The sequence below is a fragment of the Carassius gibelio genome, chromosome A22, assembly GCF_023724105.1.
Source record: "Carassius gibelio isolate Cgi1373 ecotype wild population from Czech Republic chromosome A22, carGib1.2-hapl.c, whole genome shotgun sequence".
In the NCBI taxonomy this organism is placed as follows: domain Eukaryota; kingdom Metazoa; phylum Chordata; class Actinopteri; order Cypriniformes; family Cyprinidae; genus Carassius; species Carassius gibelio.
In genome coordinates this window covers 20,614,991-20,640,869 of record NC_068392.1, presented here as the reverse complement: position 1 = coordinate 20,640,869, position 25,879 = coordinate 20,614,991, and the positions used below count along the sequence as shown (strand labels likewise).

At 41.6% G+C, this 25,879-nt stretch overlaps 1 protein-coding gene across 9 annotated transcripts in view; it reads right to left on the bottom strand.

The window, feature by feature from the left end:
- LOC127943300 (phospholipid-transporting ATPase IF) overlaps positions 1 to 25,879 on the bottom strand; it is a 39,135-nt gene that overhangs the window by 12,087 nt on the left and 1,169 nt on the right. For 6 of the 9 annotated variants that reach the window (XM_052539641.1, XM_052539648.1, XM_052539640.1 and 3 more), the window contains exons 2-29: positions 14,223 to 14,339; positions 13,989 to 14,078; positions 13,193 to 13,273; positions 12,987 to 13,094; positions 12,753 to 12,881; positions 12,337 to 12,440; positions 12,216 to 12,263; positions 12,054 to 12,118; positions 11,803 to 11,884; positions 11,581 to 11,731; positions 11,308 to 11,505; positions 11,077 to 11,235; positions 9,209 to 9,384; positions 9,029 to 9,097; positions 8,873 to 8,946; positions 8,685 to 8,788; positions 7,998 to 8,179; positions 5,724 to 5,927; positions 5,492 to 5,645; positions 5,274 to 5,376; positions 5,053 to 5,198; positions 4,916 to 4,975; positions 4,616 to 4,743; positions 1,946 to 2,084; positions 1,571 to 1,594; positions 1,233 to 1,298; positions 1,050 to 1,153; positions 290 to 455 (exon numbers count right to left, since the gene is read on the bottom strand). In XM_052539641.1, coding sequence (XP_052395601.1) covers positions 290 to 455; positions 1,050 to 1,153; positions 1,233 to 1,298; positions 1,571 to 1,594; positions 1,946 to 2,084; positions 4,616 to 4,743; positions 4,916 to 4,975; positions 5,053 to 5,198; positions 5,274 to 5,376; positions 5,492 to 5,645; positions 5,724 to 5,927; positions 7,998 to 8,179; positions 8,685 to 8,788; positions 8,873 to 8,946; positions 9,029 to 9,097; positions 9,209 to 9,384; positions 11,077 to 11,235; positions 11,308 to 11,505; positions 11,581 to 11,731; positions 11,803 to 11,884; positions 12,054 to 12,118; positions 12,216 to 12,263; positions 12,337 to 12,440; positions 12,753 to 12,881; positions 12,987 to 13,094; positions 13,193 to 13,273; positions 13,989 to 14,078; positions 14,223 to 14,339 — 3,231 coding nt within the window. The remainder of the gene's footprint in view (positions 1 to 289; positions 456 to 1,049; positions 1,154 to 1,232; positions 1,299 to 1,570; positions 1,595 to 1,945; positions 2,085 to 4,615; positions 4,744 to 4,915; positions 4,976 to 5,052; positions 5,199 to 5,273; positions 5,377 to 5,491; positions 5,646 to 5,723; positions 5,928 to 7,997; positions 8,180 to 8,684; positions 8,789 to 8,872; positions 8,947 to 9,028; positions 9,098 to 9,208; positions 9,385 to 11,076; positions 11,236 to 11,307; positions 11,506 to 11,580; positions 11,732 to 11,802; positions 11,885 to 12,053; positions 12,119 to 12,215; positions 12,264 to 12,336; positions 12,441 to 12,752; positions 12,882 to 12,986; positions 13,095 to 13,192; positions 13,274 to 13,988; positions 14,079 to 14,222; positions 14,340 to 25,879) is intronic. The other 3 variants (XM_052539645.1, XM_052539646.1, XM_052539647.1) reach the window with 1 other exon arrangement.

Sequence of the window (25,879 nt, the reverse complement as noted above, 5' to 3'; positions counted from 1 at the left end):
TACTTATTTCAAAATGTTCACACAAATACTTGTTTACATGGAGCAACGTCTAGGACAAGCAAGCAAGCATATCGCTACAACCTGCCATTGTTTGTCTGGATAATTCAACCAGACATAAGAGGTGTCAGCGTCAGAGGATTTGTAACAGTGCGATGAATGCTGGTGTTGTAGTGATGCAGTGAGTTTAAGTGAAGGCGAGCTGCTGGTGAGAATCATGCAGTGACGCGAGCCACATGCTGTTACTTCATCAGTGTCATCTTAGAAAGCATCAATCAAGTCTGACGCTCACCTGAGATTTCTGCGTGTTGGTGGGCTGCAGGTGCCTGTAAAAGACTTTCTTGATGACATCAGGAAACAGGCAGGTGATGACGATGATGAAGATGGCAAACCAGGCCGAGCCACTGGACAGCAGCTGAACAAAGACGAAGTACATGTCCTGCGTGTGAAGAAATGGCCTAACGGGGAGGAAAACTTCAATTAGACTCCAACAAGCGATTGATAATGCTGTCCGATATCCAACTAATGAGAGATCGGGCAACTGTTACAGAGCCAAGTACTGAGCGCAGCATCTCGACTGCATTCCAGAGTGTGTCGCCAAAGAGCGAACGCTTATCACCTGCAAACCAACAATTCAATAAAAACTATTTAGATAGGAAAATTACCAATTTAGACACTGTTCTCGACTTCCACTTTCTCACACAGGACACACAAAAACAAGCACTTTGACAATTAATCACTCTTTTTTTTTTTTTTTTCAGTGACAGCTTAAAATAAGGTGTCACCTTATTTTGTTATAAATTACAATCTAAGTATATCGATTTAGAAACTTACTGAAACGTTGAAAGTGGCATTGAAAAACCACTAAATTGAATATTGTAAAAGACGCTTCTTCTAAAACAGACCCATAATGCCGATGGATATGGGGTGGGAAAGCATGATTTCAATCAGAGTTCAAATGAATTCGTACAAAAATTGACAAACAAATGGCAATAGCGAATGTTATGCTTGGTTTTCAGAAGGCATGATGGGAAACGCAGGCAATACAGTACCAGATGATGCCGCCATAAAACAAGGAGAAGATGAAGTAGAAGGCGATGGAGCCCCATGTGACAAAGTGGTTCATCCACGTCCAGAAATGTGTCTCTAAGGCCAGCTGTGGAGAGAACGGTGCAAATGAAGCTCACGTCTCGTTTAAAAACCCACGTTTATGTTGCGTTCCCAGATGAACTCACTTTCAGCGTGACCGTAATAACCATCACCGTGAATACTAGAGTGCCAAACGTCCAGTTTCCAAACATCTGCAAGAAACAGACACATATTTAGCCCACTGTGGTTGTTAACATGTCACATGGGGAGGGGTTTCAATTCACCCAATATCAGTAAATCAAGAGAGATTCTGGCTTGTCGGAAGCCATTTGCTGTCATGTAAAGTGAGGGAGCGCTCTCAGATCTGGTCATAACTCAGCCCCATAACTGAGGACGGCAGAGTATCAACATAATACAGATCAGAGCAGCGAAACCAAACCAGAGACAGCTGCTCGTTAGAAAGGACTCATGCATCAACTCTTACCAGTTGCCTGTTAGCTCGCAAAATCTGAGAGCATGCACGGCAAGAAAGAGAAAGAGAGAGAATATGGATAAGTAGTAAAAGCCAACAGTACGGTACAGATGTGGCAGATAACGGTGTAATTAGTTGTACGATTGATGCTTCGTGTCTGTAAGCTGGAGTTAATCGATAGTCACCGAGGCTCAGTAACGGTTATTAATGTCTTACTAAGTGCATTCATTACCTTAAGCACTTCAGAGAGCATCTCTGAGATCTATACAGAAGACAACTGTCACGCTAGCAAAGTAATAGACCTGCCACAGACACACACGAGCGTGAATGAGAGAAGAGGAGAGGAGGAGGAGGAGGAGGAGGAGGTGACGGCGGACACACGCTGACCTGGCCGTTCCCCATCAGCGTGGTGTCTTCTCCCATCAGGATGTAGGAGCCGAAGAAGAAGACGAAGGCGTGGCAGAAGCCCAGGAAGGTCCAGTACAAGAAGGTCTTGAAGGACAGCAGGGAGTTTTTACTGATGTCTCTGATGAAGGGAAAGAACATCATTTAATCCTGATTTGTGGGGAAAATTAAACTAAACAGGCTCATATTCGCAGTACAGCAACACTGACACGATTTACTTTGGAAACAAAGAAAAGGTGCAGGTACGTTTTTTGTTGCTGTTGGTAACTGCTGACTTAAAGGCGCAATATGTAATTTTTCTGCTTTAAAAATAGCAGAAATCACTATATCTATGTTATATATATTTTTTAGTTGTGTACTTACATTATCCCGACAGTTTCCACGAACTTTCAAATCCGGAGAAAATTATAGTTTAATTAGAAGACACGGCACGTTTCTTTATTTACGTTTTATCGCCCGTCTATGGCGTCATATAAACTTTGACCCCTCTAGTTTATCTAACTTCCTGCTGAACTGCCAAATACAAAGATGAACGGAAGCAAAGACGAGACGAAGAATAAAAAGTAGTAGCTAGCCTTGATTGAGACAATTATATTTTATATTTATATTTGTTTATATTCGTATTTAAACCTCAATCAATAACTTAGTTATGGATCATGATTATGCTTTGCCTGCACGTTCTGTGAAGCGCAAACGCACGGGTGAAATAAATGACCCGAGACGGTTTTGGGACAAGAGAAGCAACAAGACACGGTAAATATTAGAGTTGCATTTCCAATATAGAGTTTCGTGACAAGCTGAAACTACAGAGAGATGCCGAACTCGCTTGCATTCTGATAAACAGGTATGCATCCATTCAGCTAACTGTATCTATCCATATATTTTGTGAAATGATGATGTCTTGTGTAAAACGCAGACGCACTAGCTCTCATGTATGGTATAATGTAAATCTACATTTGTTCTATATCTAGCTGGATAAAGTAGCTTCAAATGCAGTTCACTATCTTGTTCGATATCTTAGTATAAACTAGGGCTGAACGATATATCGTTATCGTATCTATATCTAGATATGAACTTTCAAGATATTACTATCGAAAAAAGCAACGATATATATTTCCCCTCTCCGCGCTCGCCCTGCATACAACTCTGGCAGTCACAACAAACACCAGTTTTACGAGTGCCCTTGACTGCACCGCTAAAGCTAGCGCGCACACACTAGGGACGTGGGAACTATATTGTCATTGCTTGTCACGTGACACACAACAGCAGCAACAGCGCTGAATGAATGATGATCTGCTTTTATGTCATTTTTTTCCTTTTTTGTTCAGAATATTCACAAATGTGAATGAAGATCTGATATTCCAATTGTCAAATACATGTAAGTGGAAGTATATTGTTGTTTAAACACCTAAACGATCGCGTTAGTTGATCTGTATGCGCGATGGGCGCCGCCGTGTGCTGCAGTCGCAGTTCAGAGAATCGGATCTGTTGGATTTACAACCTCTATGTTTACAACACATTCATCCACTTCTCCCGAAATACTTAAAAGTAAGTGGCTGGTGAACTGGGAATACATTAGAGTAAACATTGAAGTTACTTACACAATGTGTATCTGATATGAATAAAACGTGTCGAATTATAATGGAAAGGATTATTATTACCTCTTCCATAGACATCAGTGTGTATTTTACAAACTCTAAATGTATTGTTTTTTAGTACTTATGTGAATTTATATGTTTGAAATCTAAAATAAACAGTATGTGGTTAAAAACACTGAAAAGTTGTGATATATGACAGCTCTGAGCGCGCATGTCTCTGGCTAAATTCATCATCAGCCCCCCCCCCCATGCACACTGTACAGAGACAGCGGATAAATTAGAAATAAAGAAATGAGTGCGGGAGATAATGCGGCCGGTGGTGGCAGTGCAGAATCTGACTTGGTGCCAAAACATAAATCATCTTCCATAATTTGGAAGTATTTTGGATTCAGAAAAGACGATGTAAACCAGAGTGACGTGTTGTGCAGGTCGTGCTTAGCAAAATAACACATAGTCATATCGTATTGTATCGATATCAAGATATCTGGCATAAAAATCGAGATATGAATTTTTTTCCATATCGTTCAGCCCTAGAATAAACGTAATTATAATTATTAACGAAAGGCGACCATGTTTTTTTTAACATATATTACTACTAGCTAGAATATTGATTTGATAGGGGTTCTTATAATTCATATATCTCTCCGTTCGAAAAGACGTGATTGTCAAAATACTAAGTTAGAATGAGTGAGGAATGATAGGGAGCGACAGCGCGCGTGATCCAATGAACAACAACTCCCATGAGCCTTACGCTCTTTCCCGACGTCATCAAAGTACGTCTTATGTTATTATTTTGATTGAGTGACCCCTGGTGGCCAAAAATCCCATACTGTAACTATTAAAAATAGTAGAAAAATGTTGCATATAATAAAAGTAACACTGGACCTGTCCTGGTTTGATCATTTTATGCACTTAATTTTAAAACTACAGTATTTTTGCCATTTTTGTTGAACTAACGGCTATTTTGACTATTCTATTCCCCTAGATACATAACTCTGAACTCTGCAGATGTGGGTGTTATCAGCCCCAGTAGAGGAGGGCCCTGATGCTGTACCTGTAAAGCGCTGGTTTGCTCTGCAGAACGTCTGGATGCACCAGCTGCTCAAACAGACTGTACACCAGGATGGGCAGAGAGGTGAAGCAGATATTATACAGCGTCAGATACACGCTGTCATAAAGGGTCTGCCGAGCACAAGAGAGCATGTTAATCATCCACACTGACAACCAAACACCACTCCGATCAAACTGAAACCGCCAGACTTAAGTGACTTCGGCTGATTTCTGACAGGAAGCAACAGCACAGATGTGAATGGGGAACGTACCACACTGATATATGTCAGGGGGAGACACTTACTTGTTGTGAGAACAAACAGAAGAACTGGTATAAAAACTGTGGAGTGATAAAGCACACATTCTACAAGAAAACAAAACAGAGGGTGGTTAAAACACGCATCTCCAGCATCAATCATTCCCCAACAGCTCCCAACGTACCTTGTAGAAAAAGTACTGCACAAGGGTTGCTATTCTGATGTAGTAGAAATGGCCGTGCACAAGCAGCAGTTTGGCGAGGAACTTGAACCGGGCGATTGCATAGTCGCTGTTTCTGACGGCTTGTCTTCCTTCTTTGCCCATGATTCCTGTGAGGAGTTTCATTCAGTTAGCTCGACCTCGAATAGCACGCCACATCTTCTGAGCTCCTGTTGGCCACCTACCGATACCGACGTGAGCCTCTTGGATCATACTGACGTCGTTGGCTCCGTCTCCGATGGCTAACGTGATGGGCTTCTCAGGAGAAGTCTTCAAGAGTCTCACCACCTGATAAACACACCAGCGCTATGAGAACCGGTCAAGACTGTGTCCGACAGGAAAACAGTGTGAAAACAACGGTCTACTCAACAGAGACGGGGTCAGGAGGGGTCAGGTGACTCACCTTGGCTTTTTGGAGAGGTGCCATCCTGCAGCAGAGCACCGCCGAGCAGCTCTTACACACCTCCAGGAAGAGTTTCTCATGTTCCCGCAGAGTCAGGGAAAGGCTGACCCCGTCCACGACCAGCCCGTGCTGGATCACATGATCCTCTCGGATCCTGCACAGACACAGCACAGAAGAGAGATCTCTATGGTGCACTCTGGATGGAGGAGGTGTAAAGAGGAAGGTGTTGTACCTGCGGGCCAGTGTGCGGAGCTGCACGGCACACTCGCGGTCGGACTCCTGCTGCACCAGCTCCAGGATGTTCATGGTGCGATGGAAGTGACCACAAGAGAGGCTCACGCTGACCGCCGTCTCATGCTTGTCACCGGTCAACACCCACACCTTGATCCCAGCCAGTCGCAGAGATTCAATCGTCTCCTGGACCTTGTCCTGCAGCCTGCACACACACACACACACACCGGTCAGAGCATCTGGATCTCACAGCACACAGAAACAACACAAGCACAATCACACATAACAGATTCTGATGTATTGAAGACGTCATGTGATAATGACAGAGTGAATGCAAACTGCGTGACTAGTTTTGAATAAGGTGGTTTTTCTCATGTCAGCTGATAAAAAGTATTCATTTTACTTTTACAATGAATACAAAAAATATTTTCAATAACATATTTTTATTACTTTTATCATTGATATTAAATTTTACCATTGTTCTATTAAACTATTGATCTTATTTTTGTTAATATTTTTTAATAAAATTTTCATTCATTTTTAATTTTACATTTTCGGTTTTACTTTTAAATTTAATAAAAAAAAATATAAATTTTGTTGTGGTTTGACTTGTTTTTTTAAATAAGAAATTTTGCCTTAGCAACTAGCTAAAAAATATTCTATGTATAATAATAATAATAAATTCGAATGTATACATTTTTATATTTTATTTCACTCCAGTTCACATGCATTTTCTTTAGTTTTTTATGGTTTTCATTTAAAGTTAATGAGAATAATGCTGACACACACCACTGATTGGACTAAAACACATTTAATATATATATATATATATATATATATATATATATATATATATATATATATATATATATATATATTTATTTATTTATTTATATTTATAATAAAAACCTTTCACACAAACATTAAACAATGCATCATCAATGATGTTGTGTACATAACCAAATGGGTTTTATTTTTCTGAATTACCTCTTGCTGGAAAGTTGTTTTCTACTGTTTTGTGGTTGTTGTCTAGTATTTTCATCAAACAACATGAAATCAAGGCACTTTTTATCCATTAATTTGATCAAATTATACAATGACTTTATATTATTAAAGCTTTATTTTGTTGTTTATATTTTTGCATTAATGGCCTTCCATGTAAACAATTATAACGGTCAAGCATTCAATATGATTTTTGTTTTATGTTACTTAATAAAATGTATATTGTGGAATGGTTCCTTTATTATGGACTTGTCTGGACACAGTAAACTCAATACCAAATTAGAATAAGCTAAAAACAGTTCAGTAGTATGTTCTTTCGACCTGTTAAATGCATCTGTTCTCCTGGACTTCACACAGTCATAAACAGAGCACACTAGTGGCGTTTCCTCTGGAGACGGCAGAGAATGGCAAACACATGATTTCAGATGTAGTCAGGGCTCGTTGTGTCCCCGAGGCCCGATTAAATGTGCAGATTAACATCAGCTCTTCACACCTGACACACAGAAACAGCTCCCCATCACCAAAGCTAAACTCAGACCATCACGTTTCTCTGACTATTAAGGTACGATCAGTTTAACATTACGTGACACACCGGTTTCAGCAGGAATTCAGGTGCCCTGTCAGATATTAAAAGTTTTCTACACTTATAATACAATAAGCTTTGAAACATTAGAGAAAGGCTTTTATTAGTAACAGAAAGGCAGACGCCAGAGGCGAATACTTTCTCATCTACTGTCAGTTTTCAGCAAATATGCATTTATATCAGTTAAACATATATATATATTCATATCTAATAAACTTGCAAACCTGGTGGATCCGAATATTTATTTCCTGGCTGGATTTTCTGCTCAGTGTTCAGGTTTGGATATAGTTTTCCTGTTATTTTCATACTTGCTGTAGGTAATGACTGAAAAGTAATTTGACCAATAGTGTGCCAGCATTGTACAGTATTGACCAATCACGTCCGCAAGGGCACTATGATGTATTTGTGTCATACTTGTCATTGTATTCATGTTATATTATTGTTCTATTTATGAAAAATACTGTAACATGATTAAGTTGCCATCTAAAGAACATATTTATTCATTTTTTTTCCCCATTTAATTCATTTTCAAATGATTTATTATGATCTAAACGAGTAAATATCGAACATAAATTAAGTTTCAGCAATTATGCATGTTTATATTGTTTAAATGACTGTAGCTGTCTCAACCTCAGCATCAAATTAGAGTGTGTGTGTGTGTGTGTGTGTGTGTGTGTGTGTGTGACTCACTTGTCCTCCACGGCGGTCGCTCCCAGCAGCTCCAGGTCTTTCTCGATGAAGTTGAAGACCTCGACCAGTCGTTCCTCTCTCTGCTGCAGAGCCGTTCTGGCCTCATGGAGCCGCCGGTCCACTTCCTGATACTCATCTGCACTGAAGTGTCTGCAGGCCACCACCAACGTCCTCAAACCCTTCTACAAGAGAGAGACGGGACACACCAACATGACCCTGAGGAAGAAACTCCATTCTACTGATTCAAACCCAAATGAAGGAGTGGATTTGCTGTAGTATACTCAGAACGATGTAACACACAGATAGGTGTACAGGAAAACAGAGAATAAACTGCTGGCCAAGAAGCACAGACACAGAGAGCATTCAGTGTGTGGAGCGGCATTTCAATGTGGCTGCTGTGTCTGAAACATCCCATGAGTCTCAATACAATCCTCCGTGTGTGTGTGTGTGTGTGTGTGTCAGCTGATAATGAGGAGCTAATGAACTGCAGCGCTCTCATCAACCTCATCCAAATGAAAGAAGCTGAACTCAGACCAGACCTCGACATTTCAGCGAGACTTTTAGATGTCTGAAGAAGAAGTTCAGCAGGCGCTCGCACACCCAAATGTTTGAGTATGTGACCGAGCCTTCATAGGAGATCTAGTAACTCGAGTGAAGTCGTGAGCAAGCATGATGTAGAGAGCTCACCAGAGCAAACTCATCCACGTGGACTCTGGTTTTCTCCATCTCGCCGCTCGTGGCGTAGGGCAGAACGGCGGACTCGGCTCCTTTCGTGAATAGCACCTTCTCACCTGACGAGAGACAGAAGGTCATTAGATAACGGGTCAGGCTGCGCTTCAGTGATGCACCGCACGCGTGTGTTCAGAGGCACATGCCTGAGGGCTTCTGCAGAATCACACTCATCCTCCTGCGGTCCGCGTCAAACTCCAGAACGTGGAGCAGTTTGTACCTGCGGCCCGAAAGACAGCTGTTAAACAGACGACTCTGGCTCACATTTAGCGAGCTAAAATAAACAGGAGCGTGTGATGTACTTCTCTGCTTTTCCAAACGTTTTAATCTCCATGATTTCTCCATGGCTTCCCATAAACGTCACCCCCATCCTGCAGTCAAAAGATAGAGTCCACCATATGTGTTTTTCATGTTTTAACAGTCATGGTCAAAAGAAGATATCTGGCACATTGACATAAAAACACACATAAACACACACACACCTCTTGGTGGCTTCCACTAGTGCTTTCTCGTCAGGAGACGAGGCGTAATACTCCATCTGGGGCGAGAAGCCGTTGGCGTGTGAGAAGGGGTCTCCCGGCCCATCCGTCTGATCATAGCTGATCTGAACCGTGTGACACAGTGAGACGGCTTTCAGGAACAACTCCTCCTCCCTGCTCTGAAAGGTGCACACACACACACACACTTTATTGTATTTCATGATGCTATTTTATGTCTTTCTCATTCAATATTCATTAGAAGGCCAAGCAAAGTGTGTCAAAATAGCACGGTGCTACAACTCAAAATCTTTAATCAAGGCATAACTGTATGAACATTGGAAATAAGCTTCCTCTTTTCCTAACATTTCCTCTAAAATGATTTATAAAAAACATTGCCGCCAGCTGCCAATCATCTTTTATTGGCTAATAACGCCAAATCTGAATGGCCTAGTGTTACATACATTTATATATTCGTATGTTGTGTGAAAACAAGTTTGCTCCCCAAATTTTGTGTCCCCAAACTTAAGTCTACCCAAATAAGCTGATCATATCCGTCTTTTTCCAAGTTTTTCTTTCGTCAAACCTTGTCATCCCTGCAAAAAACATTTGCAAAACGTTTACCTTATGTGCGCTGAATATACGCGATGGCCGGATCAACATTCTGTCCAACGTTATAGAACCAATCCAGGGGTTTTTCTGCATTGATCTTTTTTTGGCGGCTGTCAAAGCCTTATTTGATCGGTGAGTGATGTAGAATAGAGTGTACGCGTCTGACAGGGCACGTACGAGAGAGAGCCCCGGCTGCGCGCGCACTCACAGTCTTCAAACAACACGAGCGCTTCTTGCTCTCTCTCTCCCTTGTGCATATTAATCAAAATCTTTAAACACGATAGAAAAAGGGCGAAACACCAAAGTTTCACGCGCGCTCGCGCACTCAAAGTCTTCAAACAACACGAGCGCTTCTTGCTCTCTCTCTCCCTCGTGCATATTAATCAAAATCTTTAAACATGATAGAAAAAGGGCGAAACACCAAAGTTTCACGCGCGCTCGCGCACTCAAAGTCTTCAAACAACACGAGCGCTTCTTGCTCTCTCTCTCCCTCGTGCATATTAATCAAAATAATTAAACACGATAGAAAAAGGGCGAAACACCAAAGTTTCACGCGCGTTAGCGCACTCACAGTCTTCAAACTACACGAGCGCTACAAGTTTCACGTGGAGCATTCGGAGATTTTTTTTTTCTCCATGACAGGCTGCTGGCTCCCACTGTTAATTTTTATTTATTTATTTTTTTGGAAAAGCACTCTCTGTATTAGCTTAAAGCCCTCAAGTTTACATTGGTTACTGTATTCTTTCAATTGCTTTAAACAAGTATTTTGGGTGACCTTTTTTATTGAATGCTAGACATCAAGTTGACATCAACTTTTTTTCAGTAAGCTAGGCATTATGTGTTCAGTAATGTGTTTTCAAGGCGTCAAGGTTTTATTGAATGCTATCTCTATACAAGTGCAAAGTAATGCATTCTTAGTCAGTCTTTTATTTAGTATAATAAAATAAACATATATTGCAATATTAAGGAATTCATGTTTTTTTCATTCAGATATTTAAAGCAACATGTACATGTTAGTAGTCAACTAATGGGGAGATGATCGAAATCAAATTGGTCTGGAAAAAATAATCGTTAGATTAATCGATGCATCGAAACAATAATCGCTAGACTAATAGTTTAAAAAATAATCGTTTATCCCAGCCCTACTCACACAACATAGAAATTCACTATTTTGACTCCGTTTTCCATTTGTAGTACAAACATCAAGTTTGGTGTCTCTGCACCACTATCCTCCCCAGCCGAGCGGTAAAACTGAAGCTTACCAAACAAGGCAGCGATCCGTCTGGAGAGTCTTCAGTCATTCCTTCAGGGACGAGCTTCCCGTTGATCTCCTGGTATTTGATCCCGTTGATAGAACACTCTCTGAACTGCATCTCGTTCTCCGTGAGAGTTCCTGTTTTATCTGTGAAAACATACTCCACCTGCGGGCGCAACATTAGTATGGTTATACTCCTCTCAGGCAGTGTTACAGATCTAATCACACACACACACACCTGGCCCAGCTCCTCGTTGAGGTCTGATGTGTTGACTTGGGCCTTCTGGTCGCTCTCTTCATGATACAGATCCAAGTCCCAGCCGATGAAGAAAGAGCCCAGAAACTTCTGCATCTCCACAGTCACGTACAGCGAGATGGGGATGATGAAGTTGTACAGCACCAGGAACGCCAGGAAGTCGGAAATAAACTTCAAGATCTGTGAGGAGAAAGTCTTAATGAAACCCGATCTGCCAGATATCAATCTAGACTGATATGAGCCTCATAAGCCGACCTGACTGCTGTTTCTCTCCTGGGCGGTCTTCTGGTTGTAAAACGGCTCGTCCCACTTGTTCTCCGCCTGCCAGGCGTACTTCAAAATAGTGCTGAGGATGGCTTCAAACAGCAGGATGCCCAAGTAGATGATGAGAAACGTGTTCATGGATCTGTTTGAGAGAGGCGAGACATGATGTGGTCGTAACGGAGCACTGACGTAAAGCAGAAATGACACACATACTTCTCCACCGCAGAGCGCTTCTGGGACTTGCACTTGTAGTTCAGAGCCATCTTGGACTCCATGCCTGTGTACACGGCCACACCTGCACGATTCAACCATACAGTTACGCTCTACATGTTTCAGAAAGATCCCAACTTTGATTAAAGATTACAAACACAAACTGTTTTCAGGAGTAAAGTGCAGTGATAAAATACGAAATAAGCTCCATTGTGAATCCATGCTGTTGGACCCTAATGGTGTGAATGCCGTACCAAAGATTTCTTTGGTGTTTTTTAATCTTGCTCCTCGAAGCAGGAGGTTCTCTGGTCCTAAAGGTCTGAAAGGAATAACCAAAATTATGAGTAAATGAACAACTGAAATACAATTCACACACATCAGAAGCGTATCGATCTCAGATCTGCAGCTGGTCTTACCGGACGATCTCCTCTCCTTGTTGGGTCACTGTTATTCTCCCGACGAACCTGAGAGGAGGAGAGCAGATGCTGTGTGAGGACTCCCGGGTCTGAGGAGGATTTGGGTGATCTGATGGTGTACCTGTATAAGTCTGCCTCGGGCTGCTGGCACTCCAACACGGCCTGCAGAGACTCCAGCCGCGACACCGACTGAGACACCGCTGTTTCTGGCACCGCATAGTGCGTCTGCACACCAGCACAGAGCTACAGTCATCTCACACATCTCACTTCTGACTTCACACACACACACGCACGCACTGTCAAACCCTAACATCTGGACATTAAACCATTTCTATCAAGACATCAGCCAGACGCAGACGGTGAATCTGTGATCGCTTTATTTGTGAAGTGGTTAAACATTGCAATACAATTTCATGGAAACCTGAAAAAAATGACAATTTCTAAAAGAAATTCAAGAATTGCGACTACTGTGTTTATTCAGAAACCTCTCTGAGAAATTGAGTGAGACGCTGTTGTACAAAGACAATATGTTCAGACCTTCAGGTTGGTCTCTCCGTCCAGGCTGGTGGTGGTGATGTGGCACGTCCCCTCGGCCCGATCCGATGACAAAAGCACCAGATCCGCAGGAAACGTCTCATCTTTGGCTACTCTCACAATATCACCTACCTAAGAGATCACAGGAGGAATATACACCAGCATGACATGACGTCTGAAGAAGCTGTTTATTAACACGACTGGGGGGACAAGGAGGTGTTTTGGGCTGAAACTCACTCGGATATTCTTAGATTTGGTTTGGACCAGACTGCCGCTGCGCACGACAAACACAGGTGCTCCGTTCACTTCATTGTCGGCTTTGTGCCTCAGCCAGTCTTCATATCCCTGTGTGTGAGAGCGAGATTACGAAGAACAGACACCTGACACTCTGGCACAACCCTGCACACACATCCTGATCCATGAACACACGCTCACACACTCACCTGCTTGATGGCAGTCACTGTGATGACAAAGAACAGGGGAAGTCCACTGGTTATAGGGGAAGTGGGTGTGTCTATCATTAACTGTAGAGCAGAGAGAGGATCGGGTTAGAAACTGTGTCATATACTGCCTTTGAGAAAACAAGAGACGTGCTTCATCTCAGAATTTATTTATTTATTTTAATATAAAAAGCTGCCACTGGGACAGTACCCTTTCAAACCCTAACCCTAACCCTTAACCCCAAAGAGGTGCATATAAGTACCTTAAATTTTAAAATGTAATGCCCCAGTGACAGCTTTTGTTCCTTTTTTCTTAAGAGTACTATCTATCATAAATCCAAATGATATTTGTGTTATTACTATGTTGGCAACATAACATATTGTTTATATTGCAATGAGTTTAAAGGTGTGGTCACATGTTCCTAGTTATGCTGATTTTCCCAGATAATATCCGGTCATTCCAGCAGGAATCCAGTCACCGAGTGAATTCAGAGCATAATATCAGCTGTGATTCACGCTCGATGACATGTCGAGAGTTTTGATTGCTGTCGTGTTGTACTTTAACACCACAGAGATGTTTGTAGTCAACATAATCTTTACCGACAGGAACTATATCCAGCACTGATGTCGCTGAACCTGTATTACTTTTTCAAGACACTAAAATAGCTTCAAAATGTATTTACTAAATATGAAAGTCATTTTGCTCTCGAGCTACAGCAGCTCTCCTGTGGGAAACACTGGTGACGAAGATCATCATCATCATCATCATCATCATCATCATCACACGACCTGGGCTTACCTGAACCAAGAAGATGATGAGAAAATAAAAATTGGCGATCCTTCTGAACTGCTCAAACAAATTCTTGGGGATGAAGTTCCATATGGTGTACTACAAAACGCAAACAAAACAGCATGGAGGATTTTACTGCCAAATTCTCAACGTGAGCAGGGAAACACATGCACACATGAGTCAAGGGATTGATGCCTTTTTTTTTTAAGAACCGTTGAGAGCAATCATGCGGTCTGCTCTTACCTTGGAGGAGATGATCCTGTTGTCTGCAAACCTGGGAGGAATATAATGGCCGTGCTGGGGGAACTTGTTTGCTATGTAGACTGTGCGTGTGTCACTCTGATGGGGAGGGTCGAAGCCCTGGGAGAGATGAAGAGAGATGGCTCGGTCAGTGCTGCTAAATATTTCACCTACAGCCACAGACACCAAACAGCCATTGGTGAAACCGTGACAGAAGGAGAACAGTGCACTGAAGAAGCCAAGAGTCTGATGGGAAGGCAAAGTCATTATTAATTCAGTTAGTGTGCAGCAAACAATTCATTACGGAGGCCCTTTCACAACACATGAGAGCTAAATCACTTACTATCGACCTCCTACTGCTCTCTGACGTTCTGTTGGTCTGCAGGCCAGACGCACATCTTCTACTGAGCATCGGAAGCCAGACTGACGCAGATGTGTTTAAGATTCTAAAGATTCATTAGTTCTGTGACAGTGTTCCAAATAGAACATTCTTAAATTCTCAAATAGGTCTAAATTCTTCAGAACATTTAAATGGTAATTTTGGTCTGATGCATTCACTTGCACTCTCTCTAGACTGAACACATTGTGTATGGGCGCTAATATACATATATCCTAAAACGCACAATCCTAAAACTCCAGTCATCTGAAGAGAAATCAACACAAGTGAAAGTATCACATGAAGGCAGGAAGGTTTCCCACACAGATTCCACTCACGTTCACGCTGAAATCAGACGCTTGCTTTGAGAAAGACTTCTGTGTGAACTGTGCTACTGACAATAGACTAAACAACCTGTTTTCTACACAAAATGTACCTGAAATTCTGCTAATGCGACTGCACCTTGAAGAAGTAGTAGTAGTGATGTTTTTAGGACTACTAAATATCATTAACTATTCTCAAGTTAAGAATAAAATACACTAGCCGTTTCATTCTTAAGAATCTTTTGTAAATCTAGTCCCAGATTCCAGGAAGGGTTGAATTTCCTCACACTTGACATCATGTAATGCTTTGGTTTGTGGAACATGTGACGGCTCTTTGCATAGACACAAACTCTCAGTCCACCTAGTGCTTTATGCAAATGTTTCTGCAGCAGCACACTGGAAATATTCCCTTCACTGCTGAACCTTGAGCCTCTGACAGACGGTGTCTGTGCTTCCAGGCTGGGAAATCTCCTCTGTTACACGGCCACGTCATCAGACCCCATCTGCAACACATGCGTTCAATTACAGCCTGAATCTTTTGACTAAACCCTTGTGTGTTTCCATTCCACTTCCCCTCTGCACTGTCCAAGAGTAAGACTCTGGAACGCATTCAGTGTCCCAACATGAACATCTTGTGCTGCTTTCTCAAAACTCATGCCACTGTTCTGTGATTAAGAATCAGTTAGCATGGATTCATAGATCTGTTAGAAGAATACTTAGAATAGATAGAAAAAAAAAAATTTGAGGCAAAAGCTGCATTACTGTCATCAATCTTAACTATGTAACTTTTATCATGATGCAGACCAAAACAATACCACAACTACAAGTATTGGGGTTAACTACAATTACAAAATATCACTTTAACAGTTTATCACAAAACATTCACATTTATACCAAAGCTTGTGCTATAAAGGCCACAATACATAGTTGAAGACCAATCGAACAGAACAAATGAGTAATACAATTTCAAACACAATCTGAAGATGCTCTGGAGTTATTTTGGTAGACTGAAACACCTCACCAAAGAAAACTTTCCTGAAAACTTTCCAACGTGAACTTCCCAGAAAACATCATGGCAGCTGTTAAACTCCTTCAATCTGCCACTGGTTCATGATCATTTCTGTTGTTGGTTGTGTTATCCCGAGAGCAGTGTACGTCACATACATAAAGTGGCAATGAAACAGAATTAGCGAGCTAGCTTTTCTCCTGCATTGGGACCCCATTGTAAAACACACATGGATAATTCATTCACAATAAGATCTGTAATTTTAGGGTGCGTTCACACTTGTAGTTTGGTTCACTTGGTTGATTTGGTCCGGACCAAAAAAAGAAAACAATACATTTGGTCCTGGTCCACTTGGCGTTCACACTGGCATTTTTGACTGTGAACCTAAAGATACTGAAACTAGAGGCATAGTGATACGATCACAACCTGATTTGTCCGGGTGAATGATGTATATTTCGTGACAGAGCTCAACGGACACCCCAAACTGAAGTGGCGCTGCACAGACCGATCAGTGTTTGACATCACAGTGCCGCTTTATTATCGTCTGCTGGACTGCGCGCTCATTGATGCGTGTACTTTTTATTTTATTTTCTCCACCGGCAAACTCACAAAGAGCTCATAAAAGGCACTTTACCTCCTCGTTGCTCAAAGTTTGCCCTCCACTCATTTTTGTTTTGGATACCCCGCTCATTCTACATCATCAAATCATGTTGCATAGCGTCACTGGGTTAATTTTGGTCATTACATTCTGGTTTGATTCGTTTAGAAGTATTTGGTCTGTGTTGTGTTCATATTTCATTCAAACCACACAAGAGTTATAGGAAATCAGGACTCGAGAAATTTGAGGATTTTGCGGTTTTAGCTTTTGAGTTATACATGTATAGTAGGGTTGCACAATTAGTTGAATTTCTAATCGCGATTACAATTATGGATGCCACAATTACGTAATTGTTCAAAACAACAATTGATCGTTCATAGTCCACTTATGTTATTCTGTGTGCTTAAGATTTTTTTCTTTCTACATGTTATCTTAAGGGGTTTTTTTCACATTATTTTAATTTAAACTTTAGTATAACATAATAATAATAATAATACCATTCATATTTTTACTTTTAATAATTTAAAGAAGAAACCAATTTGATGTATAGTTGACATTTGAGACTTTATACTATAGAAAAGCACTAAAAGTTTTTCAGTTAGATTGTTTCCAGCTTGTTTATTTTTTATATAAAAAATGGCATGCAGTTGCATCAAACAATGGTATAAATATCATTCAATGTAAATTGTGATAATTGTAATTAATCATCGCAATTACAATTTCAAGAGAATGTTTGAAAATTATGATTGTTGTCATAATCATGCAGTCCTAATATATATGGTACTATAATGAATCAGGAAACTAGATGAGTAAATGAATTAAATAAACCATACCAGTTGTCATTCTCTTGCTTTTAGGTGAAGGTGCAATAATTCAGATGAAATATAAAAAAAGACATTTCTCGAATGACATCAATCTGGATCAGAAACAACTGCAATTTTGAGCAAAATAATTGTTATTATCTGTTTAACTGGTTTAAACACGGAATTCTTCACTGATTTAAACTAAACTAAAATTCACAGACATTTCTTTAACTTGAACTTCACTAAACCAAAACTTAGGTTGACTAAATTATGATAAACCTAAAAAAAATACACAAAGACTAAACCAAAAAAGCAAATAAATTAACCGTACTTGTTGGGCAGTGCAAGTAACGGATTTGGAATTGAAATTATTTCAATATATTTTGACAACAAGTACAGCAAACAAAGCTGTAATGTATATTTTTAAAAAAATTAAAAAGAAAAAAAGAAACAATAAAGAGGGACATCTGACACATGACAGGGTTCGAAATTTCGACCGTTTTGGTCGCATATGCATCCCGAAATGTAATTTGTGTAACCCTAAAATATATTTGGGAGCATTTGTGTGAGTACACATAATTATTGGGGTCCGACCTGTCTTCATTTCTCTGCTAATGTTCCCAAATTACTCCACAGTATGTGGCTGCTGTGAGCCAATACAGTGACCGCTCCACCCTTTATCTGAAACTGCTCCTGTATGCAACATCTTTGTTTGGATCATCATTTAAATGCTGTGGTTGTCTCTCATGGCTACAGATACAGACTGTAATAGACCAAATAAACGTCTTGTTAATTTTTACTGTCTATCGCTTAAAAAAAAAAAAAAAAAAAAAGTAAGAAAAAGATATTGTAAAAATCGGCTATCAGAATAAGCTTAATCGCTTCTAAAACATGAGCAATCATAATGAACAATCACGAACAAGAAATGCCAAGTGTGTGACAAAGAACTCAGGATCAGGATCAACTGTTCAAGCTTTAAATCATCAGGGTGTTTCCAGTTCTTCCGCTCAATTGGCAGTTATGACACTCCTTAATATACAGTAGGTGCTCCTAAATTTTTGTTGGTGCTCCTAACTTCTTGAACTTGGAAGCACCCGTTCTGCCAAAACAAACAGCTTCAGTGCCACGTAACTCTGCACTTTCAATTGTGTTAATATCATTTTTTTCCTCATGTGCTAATGATCCACATTGCAGAGATAATGAAGCCCAAACTGTAATAATTCAGCACAACAGCAGAAAGAGGCAGCTAATCAAGTATATCAAATTAATTGGAGAGCAAGTGATGCCACATCTCTTCTCCCAAAGCAGAGGGACAAATAGACGTGAGGCACAGCTGTGACGCTTTCCTTTACTGCTCCATGAGTTTAATTCTAAGGCAGTTTGAGAGGACGCTCATCTAACAGTCTGTGACTTTCACTGTGAAGAATGAGTCTGCCGCTCCACTAAAGCACCTTTAATTAAACATTCATTTGGGAAGTTGCAGCTAATGAGAGGAGCAGTCAGGAAGGCCATCAGTGACTCACAGCTACTCCCAATCACTGAAAGCCAATGCACACGAGCTCCTAAACACACATCTCACACAGCTTGAGTTGTGTGAAACATCCGGCTAACTTGCTCCAAACACAAAGGACAAATAAAACAACTTAATGTCCAAAAGAGATCAGATACTAAGGATTTTAGATGACATTCTACTAGACTTGTGCCGTTTTTCAGTTGCGGGTGATGGCGATTTACCGCTAATCAGGGAACCGGCTTTACTGACGAAATGCGCGTGACAATCGCATGCGATATATCGCCCATCCCTAGCACTGATTAGAGAAACCGGCTTTACTGACGAGATGCACATTAATTATCGGCCAATATTTATCATGCACCCCAACATTCGCAATAAAAACAAATATTTGTGCTTAATATAAGCCTGAAGAAAACTAGAATGCCGCTTTCTGCCGTCTATTTCCTTGAACTGAAATGTATTAAGTAAAAATATATTTATCGTATAGCCTTTTTATTCATATATATATATATATATATATATATATATATATATATATATATATATATATATATATTGTCATGATTCTGCCCTCGTGTCCTTGATTTTTCCTAGTCTTGAGGCAGGATCATGACAGACCCGTGTTTTGTGTACAAGCGCATGGCCTTGTCTTTGGGCCATGTGCTTGTGTTGTTTCGTTCCCTTGCCCCGCCCCCCTTGTTAACCTAGTCGTGTCTTGATTGTCCCATCTGTGCCACCTGTCGTGTCTTGATTGTTCCCCCTATTTAGATCTCCTAGTGTGCTCTGTCTTGCGTCGGTTCATTGTTTCACATATGTATTCCTACTGGTCAGTCTTGTGAGAAGTTTACCCTTGTAACCCCCTTTGAGAAGTCTTTGTATTAACGTGAGTATTTGTTTGTAGTTAGTGTTTAAGAGTTTGTTTGCCTTGTTTATTGTGTTTTGCAGAATTATTTAGTGTCTTCCCTAGCCAGTGTTTTCCCCCTCGTGGGTTTTTGTTTTTCCCCTTTTTGTAAATAAACCTGTTTGTGTTGTAAATCCTGTCTGCACCTGAGTTCCTCCTTGCCAAGACCCTGACAGAATGAACCGACCAGAATGGAACTCAGCGGACAGGAGGCAATGCTGGATGCCCGTGCCAGCAGCGTCGAGAGCTGGCGTGCCCGTGCCAGCAGCGTCGAGAGCTGGCGTGCCCGTGCCAGCAGCGTCGAGAGCTGGCGTGCCCGTGCCAGCAGCGTCGAGAGCTGGCGTGCCCGTGCCAGCAGCGTCGAGAGCTGGCGTGCCCGTGCCAGCAGCGTCGAGAGCTGGCGTGCCCGTGCCAGCAGCGTTGAGAGCTGGCGTGCCCGTGCCAGCAGCGTTGAGAGCTGGCGTGCCCGAGCCAGCAGCGGTGGGCGTGCCCGAGCCAGCAGCGGTGAGCGTGCCCGAGCCAGCAGCGGTGAGCGTGCCCGAGCCAGCAGCGAGGAGCGCTGGCGTGCCCGAGCCGGCAAAGAAGAGAGCCGTATTCAAGTCTGCAGTCGTGAGAGCGGAGGAGAGAGCCGCGGCCGACTCTGCAGCAAAGACTTTAGTACAGTCTGTCTCATCTCATAAGGAGATGCCAATTGTCCTAGCTGCTAAGGCCTTTTCTGATTATTTGTCTAGTCTTGTCCGGATTCTAGAAGTCCCCGTCAGTCCTGTCTTGTCCCCAGACCCTGTCCCCAGAAATCCAGAGTGTCCTGCCGTTGTCTCCCCGTGTCCCGTAGATGTCGTCTCCCCGTGTCCCGTGAGTGTTGCCCCTTGTCCTGCCGATGTAGTCATGTGTCCTGTTGATGTGGCCCCGTGTCCCGTTGATGTGGCCCCGTGTCCAGTAGATGTTGTCCCCCCGTGTCCAGTAGATGTTGTTCCCCCGTGTCCAGCTGTCGTCTCCCCGCGTCCTGTAAGTCTTGCCCCACGTCCCGTAAGTGTTGCCCCGCGTCCCTTGTCTGCTCCTGTCATGTCCCCTGTCAGTTGTCCCGAGACCCCTCCCCGCCCCTCACCACCCAGACCTGCCCGTACCCCCCGTCGTCAGCCTTCGTCCTGTCCTCCTAAGATTCCTACCCCACCCACCCGCCCTGGTCTGTCCCCCATGAACTTTGTGGTCCCGCCCCCTCCCCTTCCCTGTTTGTTTTTTTTGATTTGTCACCCTAACCCTGCCGTCGTGTATTCATGTCTGCCTTTGTTATTATTTGTCATGTCTTGTTGGTTTGTGTCGGTGTCCCAGTCCGTCATGTCAGTCGTGTCTCGTGTTTGATGTTCCCTTGAGGAGCGTCTGGAAGCCGCTCCTTAAGGGAGGGGTTCTGTCATGATTCTGCCCTCGTGTCCTTGATTTTTCCTAGTCTTGAGGCAGGATCATGACAGACCCGTGTTTTGTGTACAAGCGCATGGCCTTGTCTTTGGGCCATGTGCTTGTGTTGTCTCGTTCCCTTGCCCCGCCCCCCTTGTTAACCTAGTCGTGTCTTGATTGTCCCATCTGTGCCACCTGTCGTGTCTTGATTGTTCCCCCTATTTAGATCTCCTAGTGTGCTCTGTCTTGCGTCGGTTCATTGTTTCACATATGTATTCCTACTGGTCAGTCTTGTGAGAAGTTTACCCTTGTAACCCCCTTTGAGAAGTCTTTGTATTAACGTGAGTGTTTGTTTGTAGTTAGTGTTTAAGAGTTTGTTTGCCTTGTTTATTGTGTTTTGCAGAATTATTTAGTGTCTTCCCTAGCCAGTGTTTTCCCCCTCGTGGGTTTTTGTTTTTCCCCTTTTTGTAAATAAACCTGTTTGTGTTGTAAAACCTGTCTGCACCTGAGTTCCTCCTTGCCAAGACCCTGACATATATATATATATATAATGCCTAGCTTTACTATGTTTTTCTCTGCTCACAGAAGCGCTGCAGGTGTGTGATTGTGATATGATGAACGTGAATCCTTACGTTCTGTCGTCTGCTGCTTTATTCACATGTAAAATTAATCCTTGGAAAACAATATTTCTAACGGGTCACAGACACTGATCCTTTCGAATTTAATTCAATTCTAATTTAAAATAATCTTGTCAGTTCACATTTAATAATCAGATATTTAGCGTCGGTTAGGAAAAATAACCGAAATGAACATGCCTAATATGTTCCCAGAAGCAATCACTTCTTGGCTATTATGTTAAGAAAGAGCTGTTTCCTTTGCTAATGAATGGTTGTGAGGTTACTCAGCACATTTCATTCACTCCGTCATGTGGAAATGCTCTGAAAATGGAAAAGTCATTTCTTGACAGTCCAACTGCTGTTAGACGCGATGCAGACCCAACCTTATGACACACAGCAGATGTCCTGCCTGTTCACATTTACATACCTACTTTGTTTGCACTGATACTTCACCAGACAAACACTCTGACCAAGAAGCATTATAGCTATTAATCAAATATAATACTAACTCAACAGCCAGAGCTACTAAATATCAAATTGAAAATGTATATACTATGCATGAAATATATATATTAAATACAAATGTATTGAGCTCTTATGAGTATTGTGATTGTGAGCTGGAAGCAGCTGGTATGGCAGCAGATGAGTTTGTGTAAGATGACGTTGGCAGCAGAAAAGCAAACAGAGTGAGATCACATCAGGCTTTAGTGCTCTGCCATAACAAAACACCTCCTATGATTCACTGGGGCATGAAGAAACATAAGCAGCCTTGTGTAAGTTAGGGTAGAAGAATGAAGGAATAAAACATTGTGAGAAAATATCCTTTAATAGGGCCTTTTGCACCGCTAAATGTAACTAAATGTACAGTACTAAAGTACTGGGATGATTTTGGGTGAACTTTTCCCCAGTACCATTTAAAGTGTTGCATTTGCACCAACAGTGTGTACTGGGGACGTGACGTAAGCCGGTCGACAGCGATATAAATTGACACAATATTTACAGTATGTTACACGCCGTTTTAAATCATGGCGGGTGAGGGCATTTCTGAACACAAGTTAGCACACTCCCACTAGTATTTGTAAATATTAAGCCGCAAAACGATTTATATTTAAATATGAATTCTGCGTGTCTCTGTGTCAATGAATGGCACAGACGTGCGGTTTTGTTTACTGACATGAGCATTTGACCATTTCATTTGAGTAAAACTATCCTCACATCATATACACACAGAAAGGTAAAGGTTTCACAGCAACCCGTCAAAATAAAAGTTTGGTTTAACTTTAAGGCATTGCAGCAGAAACAATCTATAATGAACTAACTGAGGCAATATACTAGCAAAGACCCCAAAGGTAGGCAAAGGTAAATAATGTTAAGCTGTTATTAATTGTTTTAAAACTAAAAAATATCCAGGAACTTTTTTTTTTTTTTTAACAAAAGACAAAAACTATTTACACTACTTATTGCAACTAGTGGCAGTTACCTGCACCTCAGTATTATAGTACATTATAAAACAGTATGCAGTAATAACATATTGCAGGGCTTTTTTTATAATTGCTAATGAAAGGGTGTTTCTAATGCAGTGTCTATGGGAGTGACCGTAAATTTGACATAGTTTTCAGTCTGACCGCCATTATCAGTCTCTCTCTATCATTTTTGTTTTGCTATTTGAGCAAATGGTAATGCAAAAAATATATATTTGTGGTAGTCTCCCATTTACTGCTACAGAGGTTTACCCAACTGTGAAGACTTCTGCTGCTGAGAAACCTGGAAATGTCAGGTTTATGTTCTGTTATTTTGACATGCTCTTCTATTTGCTTCACTTCCTGTATCAACGCCCTGTTTAATTTTGGTTTCTGTATAATGAATGTGTTACATTATAACAGACACACAAATATATATGGCAATAATACTGCATATTGCGCAATTGGGCCACTCAAAATTACCACAAGGGAAATTCCTTCAATGCAAAAGCCCTAGTTGTTTAGAGGCCCCAATCGACAGAGCCCACCAAACCTCTGTGACATACTAGATTTGACTCTGGTGCCACTTTCAAGTAAGTTAATGTACCTGTAATTTTCAGTGAATGCACTACTCTCCCTATTTATATTTCAAAATGTCATGGAATAATGCATAATGACATGATTTAGAACGCACCTATCCTTTTCTGTTCATCATGCAACGTCTCAATATATCAGTCAGCATTACAAACACAAGACCTCAGCCCAGACAAGCGAATACATGGATTTGTAACACGATGCCTGAAATGGAGATTCATAAATATAAATCTGCAAACAATGCCTAAAGCCAACATGATGAATCCTGTGATCATACAAAAGTGTCAGGGCACAATAACCAATTGAAAGGGGAGTTTGTTTCTTCATCAGATTTGACACATTGCACAAGGAGAACAAGACACAAAAGGTCATTGCAAAAGAGGCTGGCTGTTCACAGAGCTCTGTGTCCAAGCACATTAATAGAGAGGGGAAGGGAAGGAAAAGATGTGGTAGAAAAAAAGTGTACAAGCAATAGGGATAATCGCACCCTGGAGAGGATTGTGAAACAAAACCCATTCAAAAATGTGGGGGAGATTCACAAAGAGTGGACTGCAGCTGGAGTCAGTGCTTCAAGAACCACTACACACAGACGTATGCAAGACATGTTTCAGCTTCACATTCCTTGTGTCAAGAGACTCTTAAACAACAGACAGCATCAGAAGCGTCTCGCTTCAAAAAGGACTGGACTGCTGCTGAGTGCTCCAAAGTCATGTTCTCTGATGAAAGTAAATTTTGCATTTCCTTTGGAAATCAGGGTCCCAGAGTCTGGAGGAAGAGAGGAGCGGCACACAATCCATGTTGCTTGAGGTCCAGTGTAAAGTTTCCACAGTCAGTGATGGTTTGGGGGGCCATGTCGTCTGCTGGTGTTGGTCAGGCGGCAAAGAAGTTGACCGGAAGTTGAAGTCGGCTGCGTGCCGCCATCTTGTAGCAGAACTTCACTTGCGTTAGCATCCCATTGACTCCCATTCATTTTGGAGTCACTTTGACAGCGACTAACTTTACATCTGAGGTGTTAAAGAGTCCGTTTGTCCATTATTTATTTCTACAGATACACGACAATGTATAAAGGGCTCTATTACCTTCTATGTTACATTATGGCCCTGTCGAAACAGTTTTTGTAAAAATAGGCTAACGATTGCGTCATAACCACTCGACTCTCTGTCGCATTACCGTACAGACAGGAGGAGAAGCTCGCAGGCAATTAACTTAATATGGCGTATACGGGCGTTACATTTTAAAATACTATATGAAATAATTAATCAGAATACTTACTCCTGCTCACTCACGACAAAGAACTCCCCGCTCGAGCTCGCCGTCTCTGCAAGATTAACAATGACAGTTTGCACGCACAGCTACTAGAAGATTTACATCTGTCAGACAGGTTGCTGACGTCGTCAAGCTTCGTTTGAGTCTGCGCGTCAGAAACGGAAATGCTAAAAAACGCTAAAAACGTGCTTCATTTGTCTTAATTGAGTTCCAATGGGGTCGCTGTGTCCATTTCTTTTACTGTCTATGGTGTTGGTCCACTGTGTTTTCTGAGGTCAAAGGTCAAGACAGCTATATACCAGGAAGTTTTAGAGCACTTCATGCTTCCTGCTGCTGACCAACTTTATGGAGATGCAGATTTCATTTTCCAACAGGACTCTGCACCTGAACACAGTGCCAAAGCTACCAGCACCTGGTTTAAGGACCATGGTATCCCTGTTCTTAATCATCCAGCAAACTCCCCTGACCTTAACCCCTTAGAAAATCTATGAGGTATTGTGAAGAGGAAGATGCGATATGCCAGACCCAAGAATGCAGAAGAGCTGAAGGCCACTATCAGATCAACCTGGTCTCTCATAACACCTGAGCAGTGCCACAGACTGATCCACTCCAGGCCGCACTGCATAGCTGCAGTAATTCAGACAAAAGGAGCCACAACTAAGTATTGAGTGCTGTACATGCTCATACTTTACATGCTCATACTTTTCAGTTGGCCAAGATTTCTAAAAATCCTTTCTTCGTATTGGTCTTAAGTAATATTCAAATTTTCTGAGATACTAAATTTGGGATTTTCCTTAGTTGTCAGTTATAA